Source organism: Cervus elaphus, chromosome 5 (assembly GCF_910594005.1).
Source record: "Cervus elaphus chromosome 5, mCerEla1.1, whole genome shotgun sequence".
In the NCBI taxonomy this organism is placed as follows: Eukaryota; Metazoa; Chordata; class Mammalia; order Artiodactyla; family Cervidae; genus Cervus; species Cervus elaphus.
In genome coordinates, this window is record NC_057819.1 from 117,237,507 (window position 1) to 117,250,483 (window position 12,977).

Genomic DNA, 12,977 nt, shown 5'->3' on the forward strand with positions numbered 1-12,977 from the left:
CTTTCTGATAGAATGTGATAGAACATGATGATTTCCGGACTTCTGTGTCTGTGGCTATGTTATTGAACACCCGCCAAACTCCTGGCAAGGTCAAAAACCTGGGGTGGGCTGGGGTGGGGAGCTGACACTTCCCAAGACCTTCCTGCCCCAGGTCCTCCTCCCACTGTCCTGCCACAGGTCCCCCTCCATCGTGGTCCCAAGGCCCTGAGCACTCTACCCTCTGCCGGCCTCTCCAGCCTCACCTTCCACCCATGCCCCTGGCTTTGTGGGCTTCGGTCACCATAGTCTTCGCTCAGATTTTGTTCTCCCCACAAGCCTCCCTGCTTCAGAGGCTTTGCTCATGCTGTTCCCTCTGACTAGACACCCCTTCCCTGACTTCCTCAGCCTGTTGACTCCTCTCTGTTCTCTAGTGCTTGGCTCAGATGTGACTCCGTAGAGGCATCTTGGGCCTCTGGGGGATGGTCACACCCCAGTGACACGCCTGCAGAGCGCCCTGCACGTTTCCCAACTCCCATACAAACATGCTTAGCCAAAGAGTTCGGTGCTTAATATCCATCTAGTTCTGCCCTTAGACCTGTGGGAGGGGGTCCCTGCCCTGACATGGGTCTCACTTTAGACGGTTCTACTGTGGTACTGGAGAAGACTCCTGAAAGTTCCTTGGACAGCAAGGAGATCAACCAGTCAATCTTAAAGGAAATCAACCCTGAATACTCACTGGAAGGACTAATGCTGAAGCTGACATTCCAATACTTTGGTTACCTGATGCAAATAGCCAACTCACTGGAAAAGATACTGATGCTGGGAAGGACTGAGGATAGGAGGAGAGAGGGGCAAGAGAGAATGAGATGGTTGGATGGCATCATGGATTAATGGACATGAACTTGGGCAAATTCTGGGAGATGGTGAGGGACAGGGAAGACTGGCGTGCTGCAGTCCATGGGGTTGCAGAGTCGGACACGACTTGGCAACTGAACAATTCTGGACATTCTCTGTACCTCTCCACCCAGGATGAGGAATCTGTGGGGTCCCCTTAGAGCCCAGGCCCATCCCTTTAGACCATGCTCCTGACATGTGGGACCTCAGGTCCCTTCCCTCAGAGAGTGGACCGTGTGGGGTGACCAGGGAACAGCAGTTTGCACTCGTGGTTGGAATATCCACATGTGTGTCCCTCTCCTTGGGCCAGGGTGCCCCGAGGGTGGGAAGATTAGGGGTGGGGCTGGGTTGAGAGCAGAGCCAAAGATGTTAATGTTAGAACCTGGCTTTCCAGATCATTGTAAAAGTCTATTTGTCAGAGTAGGAGAATTACGACGTCCCTGGTGGCCCAGTGGTTAAGAAACCACCTGCCAATGCAGGGGACGTGGGTTCGATCCCTGGTCTGGGAAGATGCCATAGGGCAACTAAGCTCGGGCGCCACAACTACTGAGTCTGCATGCTGTAGAGCCTGTGCTCGGCCACAAGAGCAGACACTGCAATGAGAAGCCTGCGCACCACACCTAGAGAGCAGGCCCCGCTCTCTACAACTAGAGAGCCGGGGCACAGCAGTGAAGATGCAGCACGGCCAAAATAAGTAATTAAATAACAACAATAACAAAGTAGGAGAATAGAACACATTTTATTGATTCAGCCTGATTTATAACTTTACAGCATGTTGACGTATGATATGAAGCCTCATTTGTACTCTTGCCCCAGGCCCGCTGGCAGTAGGGGTGGGCTTGGGTCAGTCCCGCCCACCAGGCCAGAAGCTCCACCAGGGAGGCAGAGGGCGGTACCCCTGCCCCAGAGCACAGTGCCTGGCACAGAAGAGCAGATAATAAATATTGGCTGTGAGAAACGAGGGAGGTAATCCAAGTAGAATGCTTGGCATGGTACAAATGTCAATAAATATTAGCTTCTGTTGTTTGAACGCATCAACGGGTGAGCGGGGGAAGGAGGCTGAGACCCATAACCTGAGGTGGTTTGTGTTTAAGAAGGGAAGCGGGGCTGATGACGCCGAGGTCGGGTTCACACTTCCTTTCCTGAGGTCGTGCCTGCCTTCCCCCTACCCTGCAGATCTCTCTCCCAGTTCTTCACCACAAGCTGGGCACCAGGGAGGCACATCTGCCAGGGAGGGCACTGAGCGGGCTAGGATAGCTCCTGCCGAAGAACGGCTGGGGCAGACTCCCTCTTTGCCCTCAAGGAGCTCCTCAGACAGAACCCACCAGCTTAGCTTCACTGCTTTACCCATAAGGCCATGCTGGTGGGGGGTGGGATGTGGGGTTAGCTGAGAGGGCTGGTGTCAGCTTCACAGGAAGTTGTGCCCTGGTGTGACAGAAGGCTGAGCTGGGGAGTCCAATCACCCACCAGACCCCGAACAAGTCACTTTGCCTCTGTAAGCCTCAGTTTCCTCATCTGTAAAATGGGATTGTGAGTAGAAATGGTGTGTGTCAAGTGGCAGGAGCAGGGTACACATTTAGTGACCAGGAAGAACCCTCGCACAGAGCACAAAGTGGATCAAGGGAAGGCAGAGGACCCAGAACTCCAACTGGGAAAGTGGATGAAAATGGTGCACAGCCAGCCAGTGGCTAAGCCCGGCAGGAGCTTCGGCCCAGAAGCCTGGGGAAAGGCAAGTTCTGCCGCCCACTGGAGGCCCGGATCAGTCCTGTTTCCGCAGCAGGGAAGCTGTCGCTTGCTGCTTCATGATGGCACAGTGCCACGCACAGGGCCGGGGACCCGCAGGGTCTCCGTGAAGGCCTCCACCAGGTGCAGGCCTAAGGAAGCCAGGAAGGCCCTCAGCCACTTCCGCCCGGCATCAGCGGCTGTCCCAGAAAACTCGCCCCCAACCCTGCATTCTCGGACGTGCCCAGTAGGTGGCGCTGTGGTAAAGAACAGGCCCCAATTAACCTACGAACAGGCCAACTCCGGCGGAGGCGGGGGAAGCACAGTTTGCGAACTGCCCACCAGGGGTCACCATACCCTCAGAACCGAGGGGGTGCACAACTCGCACCCGCCTACGGTCTGGAGGGAGGCGGAGGTCTCAGAGATCAACAGTCCAGCCGCGTGGCCTCCAGCTGCCCATGCAGGCCCACTGTCGCCGCCCCCACTCCCAGGTCCAGCAGCGGGGGTGGGGCTGGGGGCCCGCGGTCAGGGCGGCGGGAAGATGTCCGAGCACTGCTGTAGGATGAGCTCTACCACCTGGTTCTGGAACACCATGGTCATGGGCATGCTGGCTTCCTCCGTCTCGGGCCGCAGCAGCGTGGGCCCGAAGACTATAGCCACGTTCTGCACGGACATGCGGTTCCGTTCTCCGTGCTCGATCACCCTGCAGCGGGGGTGATGGGGTTGGAATCAGGGCCCAGAGCTGGGGGGAGAGGGGTCGGGTCCCCTCAGGCCCGCCTGCCCATTCCCGCGCAGCTCCCAGCGCTCACCGGCACAGATGCTGAAAGAGCGCCCGCAGCGTGTCGTGATTGGGGGCGGGCAGCGAACGCACCAGGTCCCGCACACAGCGGAAACGCTTGGCCGGATCCTGCAGCTCTGGGCAAGGGACGGGTCAGAGGGAGGAGGGGGGGAAACAGAGGGCGCTGACTTCGGTATTTGGGGGAGGGGGGCCTGGTCACCGCAGGAGCGTGCGTGAGGCAGCCCAGCCCCACTCGTATCCCATCCGCCCCACCTCCCCCAGGCGCTCACTGATGGCCGCGAGGAACTGGCGGAAGTGTGAGAAGGGGAAGAGGGGCTCGGGCAGCTCTCGGAAGAAGAGTTTCAGGGCGCCGGTGATAACATGAACGTCCTCCCAGCGCCCGTCTTCCAGGTCCAGACGTTCATCTGCGGCGGGGGGTTGGGGGGTAGGGGGGAGGGAAGAAGAGGTCAGCTCATCCCTTCAAGCGCCTTCAGGTCTGGGGCAGAGCCAGGGGGCGGGCCTCACCGTGGTCCACCTTATAGCGCAGCTTCTGGATGGTGGCCAGATTTCCACTGATGCGGTACAGACCGTCGATGTCCAGCCCTGGAGCGGAGGGAGACGCTGACCCCGGGTTCGGTGGGCTGGCGCTAAAGCCCTTGCTCTGATTCCTGCTCAGAAGCTCCCGTTCTTTCCCCCTCGACCCTGCGCCCCACCCCCTCCCTGGAGGTCCCCGTCTGGGGTTCTGGAAGGAGGCCTTCGGGCTCCGGGAATGCCTGGCCGGGCGCGGTTACATACCCCGGGCCTCTACGGCGCGGATGCTCTGCTGCACGAAGCGCGGCACTAGGCTCTTCTCGCGCTCACACAGCTCGGCCAGCGGACAGCCGAACACCTGGTCTGGGGGAGAGGCTCGTCAGCGCCGCCTCGCCCCTGGGCCACCGGCGCCCCGCTCTCCGGGTCCCTCGGGTACCTCTGATGTAGCCCTTTTCCCGCAGCGACTGCAGCGTGGGCCGCCTCAGCAGGAACTTGCGGAGCTTCTGCCGGACCTTGCTGATGTCACTCTCCAGGCCTCCGGGCCCCGGGGTGGGCGGTGCTGCCCAACGCCAAAGGGAACGCGAGGTCTGGGTCAGTCGCTGGCAGCACGGCCCGGTGGCCCCAGCCGGGTGATCGCCGCTCCCCTAAAGGATGTCTGCCGTCCGCCTCCACCCGCCTCACCCCCACCCAAGCACACCTGCACCAGGCCGTGGCTCATCCTCCCGCCAGCTTCCTAGGCGCTCACTGGACCCAAAGTCCACGCCGCTGCTCTCACTTTCCTCCTCGGGAGACAGGTCTGCGGACTAGAATCACACAGTCTCAGAGAGGCAGAGTTTGGGGCCAACTGGCGGGGGCGAGGGGTGGGGAATCCTTCTGGGATGGGGGTGAGTGACTGAAATGCCCTCCCAGCAGGCCTGGACTGAAGACCCCTAGGCAGAGAGTTCTCTGTTCCCTTATCCAGGTCAACTCAGCTTTACTTCCATCAAGGAACCCCATTTACGCCTCGCCCCCCTTAGCTGCATGGAGCCCTCCAGGTGTTGGAGTCAGGCATCCTGTTCTCCCCCACCTTTTCTCATCCTGACTACGCCTACCCACCTCCTGGTTCCTGGTCCCCTTTCACCATCATTTTCCTTTGCTCCTCTGTACACACTCCACTAGGTCAGCATTTTGCAATACGTGGCTCCCAGTTCAAGTTTGCAGTGTGAACTGGGACCAGAGCACTGCCAACCACCTCACCAGCATCACCTCTCTGGATCTGGATTCCTACCATTATTAATACAGCCAAGCAGGGCATCCAATGTTGCCTATTTCCTTAATAGGGAATTAAGGATCAAAAAGCCCCAGGCTGTTTCCAGGTGAAGTGGAAACAGAGTGGGCCTGCCCCATCTCTACTTATGCAATTGATATATTGAACTTAAAAAAATGGTAGACCCATCAATTCAGTCCTTTTAAATGATGTCTTCTGGTTTCAGCCTTTCTCTCCAGCTTGAGGTTGTTTACCAGAGTATTTACTTTTCTCCTGCCTCAGTGTGGAATGGGTCACTACTCTAGGATATGTTCACCTGAACAGGCCTCCCGTAGGGCCAATCCCAGGGGCTGGATTCACTTACTTAAGAAAGGCTGTTTCTTCAGCAGCCCATCTGCATTTGCAGAGAGGACTACTTACCTACCAGTGTCATGGAGCTCCCAGTACCCAAGTGGAGGGCCCCACCCACAGTGGGCAGCTGCCCTGCATAATGGCTGGCCATCCCCTCCCCACCAGCCCCGGCAGCCCCAGCTCTGCCTACCCTCTCCTGGATGCCCTGGGTGATGGCACTGTGCCAGGTGCTGATGATGGCCTCCGAGTCATGCTGGATCAGGTATTCTGAGCCGTCTCGGGTCCGAAGCTGGTGGGACACAAGTCACTCAGTCATCTCTGGTTTCCTGGGCCTGCCCCAGGGCTAAGCCCCAAGGGGGATACAGGGGTAGAGGTGATCTATTCCTGTCCCCAGGAACTCAGAGACTAATAGAGCCAGGGCTTTTCCCCAAGCCAAGGTATTCCACCTCCTTAAAGAAGTAGGTAACAGCATCTCTGTGTTACAGATGAGCAAACAGGCTCAGTGAGTTTAAGCAACTTCCTTGTGGACACACAGCTAGTGACTGATGGAGTGAGGATCTGAGTGCAGTAGAACTGCATGGCTTAGCCATCTGGTGTGCCTTCCCTTACCCCATCCTGCCTCCCCATGGCAGGCCTACCCAGAGCACCAGCCAGCAAAAAAATCAATGAAAGGAACTCCATGTGGCAGGCCCTGAAGCCACTACTCTATACTATTGAGTTGCAAGCAGATATTAACAGCCTGGGTTCTTTGTCAGTTGACTGCTATTTCCGTAACAAAGTCTACAAAGAACAAGGCTAACTTGGATGGATCTCTCCTCGGCCTCTGGCTCTGAGAACCAAGCCTTCAAGGTGGATGGGAATGGTTGGTTGCGGCAGCTCATACAAGCCATGCCTTTGGGTCCTGTGAAAGTCAGAGTCAGCAAAAACTGAGTGTCTTCCCTGGTGGTCCAGTTAAGGATCTGCCTTGAATGCAGCAGACACCAGTTGGATCCCTGGTCTGGGTACTAAGATTTCCCCATGCAGCAGAGCAACTAAGCCCATGCACCCCAACTAGAGATTCCATGCACCGCAATGAAAGATCCAATATAACACAACAAAGAACCTGTGTGCTGTAACTAAGACTCGACACAGCTGAATAAATAAATAAATAGATAAAACTGTCTCAGACAGGTTATAGCTTCCAGACTCAGCGCAGTGCTTTGGCTGTCTACTTATTTAACTTAGACTTGAATGGAATTTAAAATGCTTTCAAACGCAAAACAAAACAAACCTGCATGTTCTACTCCATCTTCCTCCCTGCAAAGACCAGAGAACCTTCAGTGGGCAGAGAGCACAACCTCATTCTAATCTAAACTGACAGGGGCCCTATCTGTTATTCCAGAGAACGAATGGCCTAACAATGCTTCTAAAACAATTGCCATTCTTTTTGGCAGCTGTCTCAAAATGGTAATCAGTTCACATTCGAGTTTCATACGGAAGGCAAATCTGTCTAGTTACGTATCAGTATATTGTACAAGACATTCATTCCGTTGAATGCACAGGCAGGCAGAACTCAAGCCAGCCACTGTCAGGGGATGCTAGGACAACTCGGAAGACTAGCCATCCTTGATGATACAGTATTTAGGGCGGTCTCTTGTAAAAGGGCTTCCCAGGAGGCACTAGTGGTAAAGAACCTGCCTATTAATGCAGGTGAGATGAAAGAGTTCTATACCTGGGTCGGGAAGATCCCGTGGAGGAAGGCATGGGAACCCAGCCCAGTATTCTTGCCTAAGAATCCCATAGACAGAGAAGCCTGATAGGTTACAGTCCATAGGGTCGAAAAGAGTTGGACACGACTGAAGTGACTTAGCATGCACACATGCTTGAGAAAAATCTGAAGTTGCCTATAGGTGGCAGGCTTCCCTGATAGCTCAGTTGATAAAGAATCTGCCTGCAATGCAGGAGACCCCGGTTCAATTCCTGGGTCAGGAAGACCCTCTAGAGAAGGGTTAGGCTACTCACTCCAGTATTCTTGGGCTTCCCTTGTGGCTCAGCTGGTAAAGAATCTGCCCGCAATGCAGGAGACCTGGGTTGGGAAGAGTCCCTGGAGAAGGGAAAGGCTACCCACTCCAGTATTCTGGCCTAGAGAATTCCATGGACTGTATACCCATGGGGTCACAAAGAGTCAGACACAACTGAATGACTTTCACTTTCACTTTCTTTCCACCTCTGAGTGGAGGGAAGATGACTGCCAGCCAGTGGGAAGCTGGGGACTCCAGGATTTCCATTCTAGACTGTCAGCCTTCCTGTCAGCTTGAGGCGCTTCCAAGAGCACCATCTGCCTTCTGGTCTCTGCCAGAAAAGACAACTCAGAAGTGTCTACTCTGAAACTTTCATCAAAAACCCAGTCAGAGAGGTGACATTCAGAGAGCACTGTTTGAAGACTTGCCCTCCAGTTCAAACATGATGTCCCTCCTCAATCTGATGTTCACAACAGACATAGCTAGTCGATCACAGAACTCTACTCGGTCGAGTCTGGAGAAGGCTCCAGACCTACTGATCAGAGCTCAGGAGATACAACTGGTTTCCAGCTCTGCTCTGTGGATTGTTGTTGTTTAGTTCTTAAGTCATGTCACACCCCATGGACTGCAGCCTGCCAGGATCCTCTGTCCATGGAATTCTCCAGGCAAGAATACTGGAGTGGGTTGCCATGCCCTCCTCCAGGGGATCTTCCTGACTCAGGGATTGAACCCATGCTTCCCTCATTGGCAGGCAGATTCTTTGCCACTGAGCCATCAGGGAAGTCCCTGCTCTGTGGATACTCTGATTCTAAAACTGAGTGAAGCTGGGTGAACCATCATTACACAACACACTCAAGCTCCTTGCAGAATTGCTTTTTCTGAGCTGAAATGGAAGGTCATGCATTTTTTGGCTTTCCGCAAAGGTTACCTGAAGCAACCCCAAGAGTCCCTTACTAAACTAGAATAAAGCTGCGCACTAAAAATTTCTTCTAGAGCCAAGGGTTAGGAAAAAGCTTTGATTTCCCTCAAAATCTACAATGGTTTCCTCCTCACTCCCCTGACCCAATAATGAGAGCCATGTTTCACTCTGGCTGCCAGGAAACCAGAAGCTGACTTTTTTTCAGCAACAATAACTGTAGTATCTGTACGTCCCCTGTTTCCTAATCCCACTCCACACTGCCCTCTTCCTCTAACTTGTTTTTCCTGCTCCTGGCTTTTCAGTAGCTTTTACCACCTCACCTATATGCATTTTCATTGTGAGCTGCCTCAAAACACTTGGAGACTGAGGTGAGGGTGCGTGCCTGTTTAATTTCTGTCATGTCTGACTCTTTGCGACCCCATGGACTGTAGCCCACCAGGCTCCTCTGTCCCTGGAATTTTCCAGGCAAGAATACTGGAGTGGGTTGCCACTTCCTGTTCTAGGGGATCTTCCCAATCCAGGGATCGAATCCACATTTCTTATGTCTCCTGCATTGGTAGGCAGATTCTTTACCACTGTGCCACCTGGAGAAGCCCAGATGAGGATAAGAGTAGTTTAAAAACAAGACAACACATGGACAGTGCAGGGTGTGGCCTGAGAGGCTCTTGCCTGGGCCCCATCTGGCCTCTCTTCCTGAGGGGGAGCCTGAGAAATGTGTCCACTGTCCTGTCCTGGTTTATTCACTTCCGATTGGAAGCTGGGCTCTAACCAGCCAGAGGAGGTGTCCCAGGCTATCAGCCTGAGTAGGGGGGACCCAGCATCTCCTTCTGTCTCAGGCCAAAGCAGTGGGATGAGGACTGCCCTTCCAGGCGTGACAGTGTTATTCCCCAGGGACCCCTACTCGGGGACAAAGGACTCCAGGGAGCTCCACTTCTGGAGAGGGAGCTGCAGAATCTTGATGCCTGGAAACACTGTGGACAGGTCCCCAAGGTGGGGGCAGCTTTGGTTTTGAGCCCCGAGAATTCCAACCCCAGCTCTGCCAGGGTCCCCCTGCTCAGGGCTTGCTTAGTGAGGGCCCCAAGCCATCAGTAGGCTCCTTCTCCTTCTCCTCACCCCCACCACTCACCTCCAGCACATTCTTCTTGCTGGATTTGTCTTTGGGGGCCCAGGCGAGAGAGGCCCCCTTCAGGTCCACCGTGAACTCAGGGGTGGAGAACTTGGAAGGCTGCCTCTGTGGAGAAGGGAAAAAGGGTTGGAGGGAGTATGGTTTCAGGACACCCGCACCTCAGCTCCGGTCTGTCACAGCATCCTGGCTCCAATCCACCAGGCTGCCTTGGCTCTAGGCACAATGGGGGTCATGGCTCTGGAGGCAAGGGACCCAAGAGTTCCTAGAACCATGGAGCCTGGGGGCTAGCCGGTTGTTTGCTCTCTGCCCACCTAGGAGAGGAAAGGAAAAAGGAGTGCAGTCCCATCTCTGCGAGCAGGTACGTCCGGTTTCCAGCTTCCCTGCCCACCAGACTGGAGCTGTCCGTCCTCAAGGACTGGTTCCCACACCCGATGTGGCTGGACCTGCTTGTCCTGGGATGACCTGCTCTCATTGCCCCCTGGACCCTCACATTCCATGGTCTCAGACCTAGCCTTTGGCAAACCTGATTAAGCAAAGCCCCTCGGGAGTCAGGAGCAGATGGGGTGGCCCCTGCCCTGGAGGTCTGGGCCTTACCAGGCCACCGGCAGCTGAGTTTTTCGAGTCTTTGAAGAAAGTCAGGACTCCGCCCTCCAGCACTGTCCAGGAGGCGCTCCAGTGCTTCTTCCTGGGTAGCAGCGGTGGTGGCAGGGCTTGGGTTGGTCCTGGGTTGAGGCGCCCCCCCCCCACCCCCAGGAGCAGGGCACAGAGTTTAAGAACACAGCTTGGGGCACCCAGCCATGAGAGGCGGACTCCCAGGGCTAACACCTGGTAGTCAAGGGGCGTTGGGCAAATCATGTCTCTGTGCCTCAGGGTCCTCCCAGGACCTCATAAAGGGTTAATAAGAGCTTGGCATACTGGAGGTGCTCAGTGAACATCATCATTAAGGCCCACCCTGGGGTCTGGAGGCAGCTGAGCTCTCACCGGAGCCGCTTTCCTTTGTCCACTATCTTGGTGCGATGGAGCACGCCTGCCTTGTCCAGGGTCTTGATCTTAGAGAAAGAGGGTGAAGGAGGAGGCAGTTAAGGGGAGGAGCCACTCTCCCTCTTAGCCAGCAGCTCCCTACAGGTTGGGCCTGAGTCTCCACTGAACCCTCTTTGCTGGCACCTGGCCAGTGGTGGGGGGTGCTTGCTCCCACAGAAGCCCCAGAAGCAGGAGAGACATCCTTCCAGCTCCCAGCCTTGTCCAGCTCTGAGCCTGGGACAACCCAGAACCCAGGTTCCTTTAGCCCAGGGTAGTGCTTGGGCCTATGGTGGAGATGTGCTTCCAGACCTAATCGTAGATCCTCCAGAAACACCCCAATTTTTCTGTGGGGTCCTGCCAGGTCCTACATGCCCCCTCCCTTACCTTCTCTTCTGGGGGGCTGGCCTGGGCTGGGGTCTCACTGTTCTGGCTGGATTTGTGGATGTTTCGAGGGGCAGGGACGGGGACTGGGACCTGGGGAGAAAGACACTGTCATATTGAGCCCCCACCTCTCTCCCAGGCACTCTCCTTTCCCCAGGTAGTTACCTGGGGCAGAGCCCACTGAACGGAGGCGTCATCTGGGTTGTAGAAGTAAGGCTTCCCATGTTGGTTCTCCAGCCTCACCCACTGTGGGGAGAGGGATGGTCAGGCCGCTTAGCTCACAGGACAGGGGAACAAAAGTTTCCCTCCAGAGCCCCAAGGAGTTTAGAGGGCAGGCGTGGGACACACAGTCTTGGGCTGGCATGGAGCCCGCGCGGGAACTTCAGCATAGGGTGGTAAGGGGAGCGACCCCACGGCTGTCTGCGCCCATCTGCCCGCTGCCCCTACCTGTTCTTCGGTGATGTTGTTGGTGTACACCGTCTGCCCATCTGGGCTCACATGGCGAGACCAGCCTGGGGGTGTGAGAGAGGGAGAGGCGGGGCCGGGCTCACTGAGGGAGCCCACGGGGGAATAGTCTTCCTCTGGGTAACTGGCCAGCAAATCGGGGTAGTCCGTCTCGGGGGTGGGGGGCTGCAAGAAGCAGAAAAGCCAGAAATTCTCAGAGCCAGGAGTGACACCTGGCGCCCCGCCCTTTCGGCCCATGCCACGCCCCCCACCCTAGTTCCCCCAAGTTGAGAGAGGCGGGGTCAATGGCCCTCAGTGACAGCCCCACCCACCGACGACCAAGGCCCCTCCTTCTCGGACCCCAGGCTGTGCGGGGGCAGGAGGCGGGGTCAGAGGCTCTCAAAGTCAGCCCCGCCCATCCTGACAAGGCCCCGCCCCTCACCCTCTGGTCCCTGGGGCTGCTGGGGCTCAGGCCTGGCTGCATCTCCTGCTCGTCCTCCGGCTGGTCCTCGAACTCGTCCTCCCAAGCCGTCTCTCCCGTCAGCGGGTTGTAGAAGAACACCCTGCGGCTCTCCTCATCCCAGTACTGGCCCCACTCGGTCTCGAGGCTCTCGTGGCTGCCCACCGAGGCCGGGGACGTGGCCGGGCTGGCGGCGCCCTCGGCAGCCTCGAAGGGCGACTCCCAGGTGGTCACGCCCGTCTCCGGGTTGTAGTAGTAGGGGCGCCCGGTGCCGGCGTCCGTGTGTGTCTCCCACACCGAGTCTCCCACACTGCGAGGGGCGGCGGCAGCGCGCGGCGATGTGGCCGGAGGCTGCCTCTCTACGTTCGCGTACACGGGCTCCGGGGGCTCGTCCACCTGCTCGAGGAGGAAGGAGACTTGACCTTCGGGCCTGCTAAGCGGTCACACTGTCCCCACTCGCACACTCGCCACTCGGGCGACTTTCAGCAAGTCTCAGCACCTCTCGGCCTCGGTTCCCCCAACTGCAAAATGTCTGCCCTGCCCTCGCTCCGGAAGTCGTAGTGAAGAGAGAATGAGGACTTGTTCTGCAAAGTGCTTTGCAAAATATGAAGTGCTCCAGAAGCGTGGGGCAGCTACATTAATTATTAACAATTGGAGAAGGAAATGGCAACCCACTCCAGTATTCTTGACTGGAGAATCCCAGGGGTGGAGGAACCTGGTGGGCTGCTGTCCATGGGGTTGCACAGAGTCGGACACGACTGAAGTGACTTATTAACAATAGTAAAATACTAACAGCTAAATTCTCCCAGCTGCACACTCACAGGTGTGAGTCAGACTACGCAGGAACAGCGAAATGGCCTCAGGACACTTGGGGGCAGGGCCCTGCTGCCTTCTACAACCCCCACCAAGAACACCCAGCCCTCCCTCTTCCTTCGCCAAAAAAGGTCCGGAACTGGAGCCCACACTGCCGCCTCTGGTTTGGGGTTTGGAACTGACACTTCCCCAACACAGGGATTGCAGACCTCAGAATCAATTCCAGACAAGAGAAAGGGAAAGCGCCAGACGGGAAGGAAGGAAGAAGGGCAAAAAAAAAAAAGGGTATGCGTCTCTCCCCACCCAACCAAAG

The 12,977-nt window shown here is 56.3% G+C and overlaps 1 protein-coding gene across 6 annotated transcripts in view; it reads right to left on the reverse strand.

Annotated features, from left to right (window-relative positions):
- Positions 1-1,593: 1,593 nt before the first annotated feature.
- ARHGAP27 (Rho GTPase activating protein 27) overlaps positions 1,594-12,977 on the reverse strand; it is a 38,591-nt gene continuing 27,207 nt past the window's right edge. For 3 of the 6 annotated variants that reach the window (XM_043904889.1, XM_043904893.1, XM_043904892.1), the window contains 15 exons: positions 11,834-12,247; positions 11,395-11,577; positions 11,113-11,193; positions 10,951-11,040; positions 10,528-10,595; positions 10,141-10,231; positions 9,547-9,651; positions 5,692-5,790; positions 4,602-4,707; positions 4,341-4,463; positions 4,169-4,267; positions 3,899-3,976; positions 3,664-3,798; positions 3,405-3,510; positions 1,594-3,298 (listed from right to left, as the gene is read on the reverse strand). In XM_043904889.1, coding sequence (XP_043760824.1) covers positions 3,121-3,298; positions 3,405-3,510; positions 3,664-3,798; positions 3,899-3,976; positions 4,169-4,267; positions 4,341-4,463; positions 4,602-4,707; positions 5,692-5,790; positions 9,547-9,651; positions 10,141-10,231; positions 10,528-10,595; positions 10,951-11,040; positions 11,113-11,193; positions 11,395-11,577; positions 11,834-12,247 — 1,956 coding nt within the window. In that variant the 3' untranslated portion in view covers positions 1,594-3,120. Of the gene's footprint in view, positions 3,299-3,404; positions 3,511-3,663; positions 3,799-3,898; positions 3,977-4,168; positions 4,268-4,340; positions 4,464-4,601; positions 4,708-5,691; positions 5,791-9,546; positions 9,652-10,140; positions 10,232-10,527; positions 10,596-10,695; positions 10,699-10,741; positions 10,826-10,950; positions 11,041-11,112; positions 11,194-11,394; positions 11,578-11,833; positions 12,251-12,977 lie in introns of all 6 variants that reach the window. The other 3 variants (XM_043904888.1, XM_043904891.1, XM_043904894.1) reach the window with 2 other exon arrangements.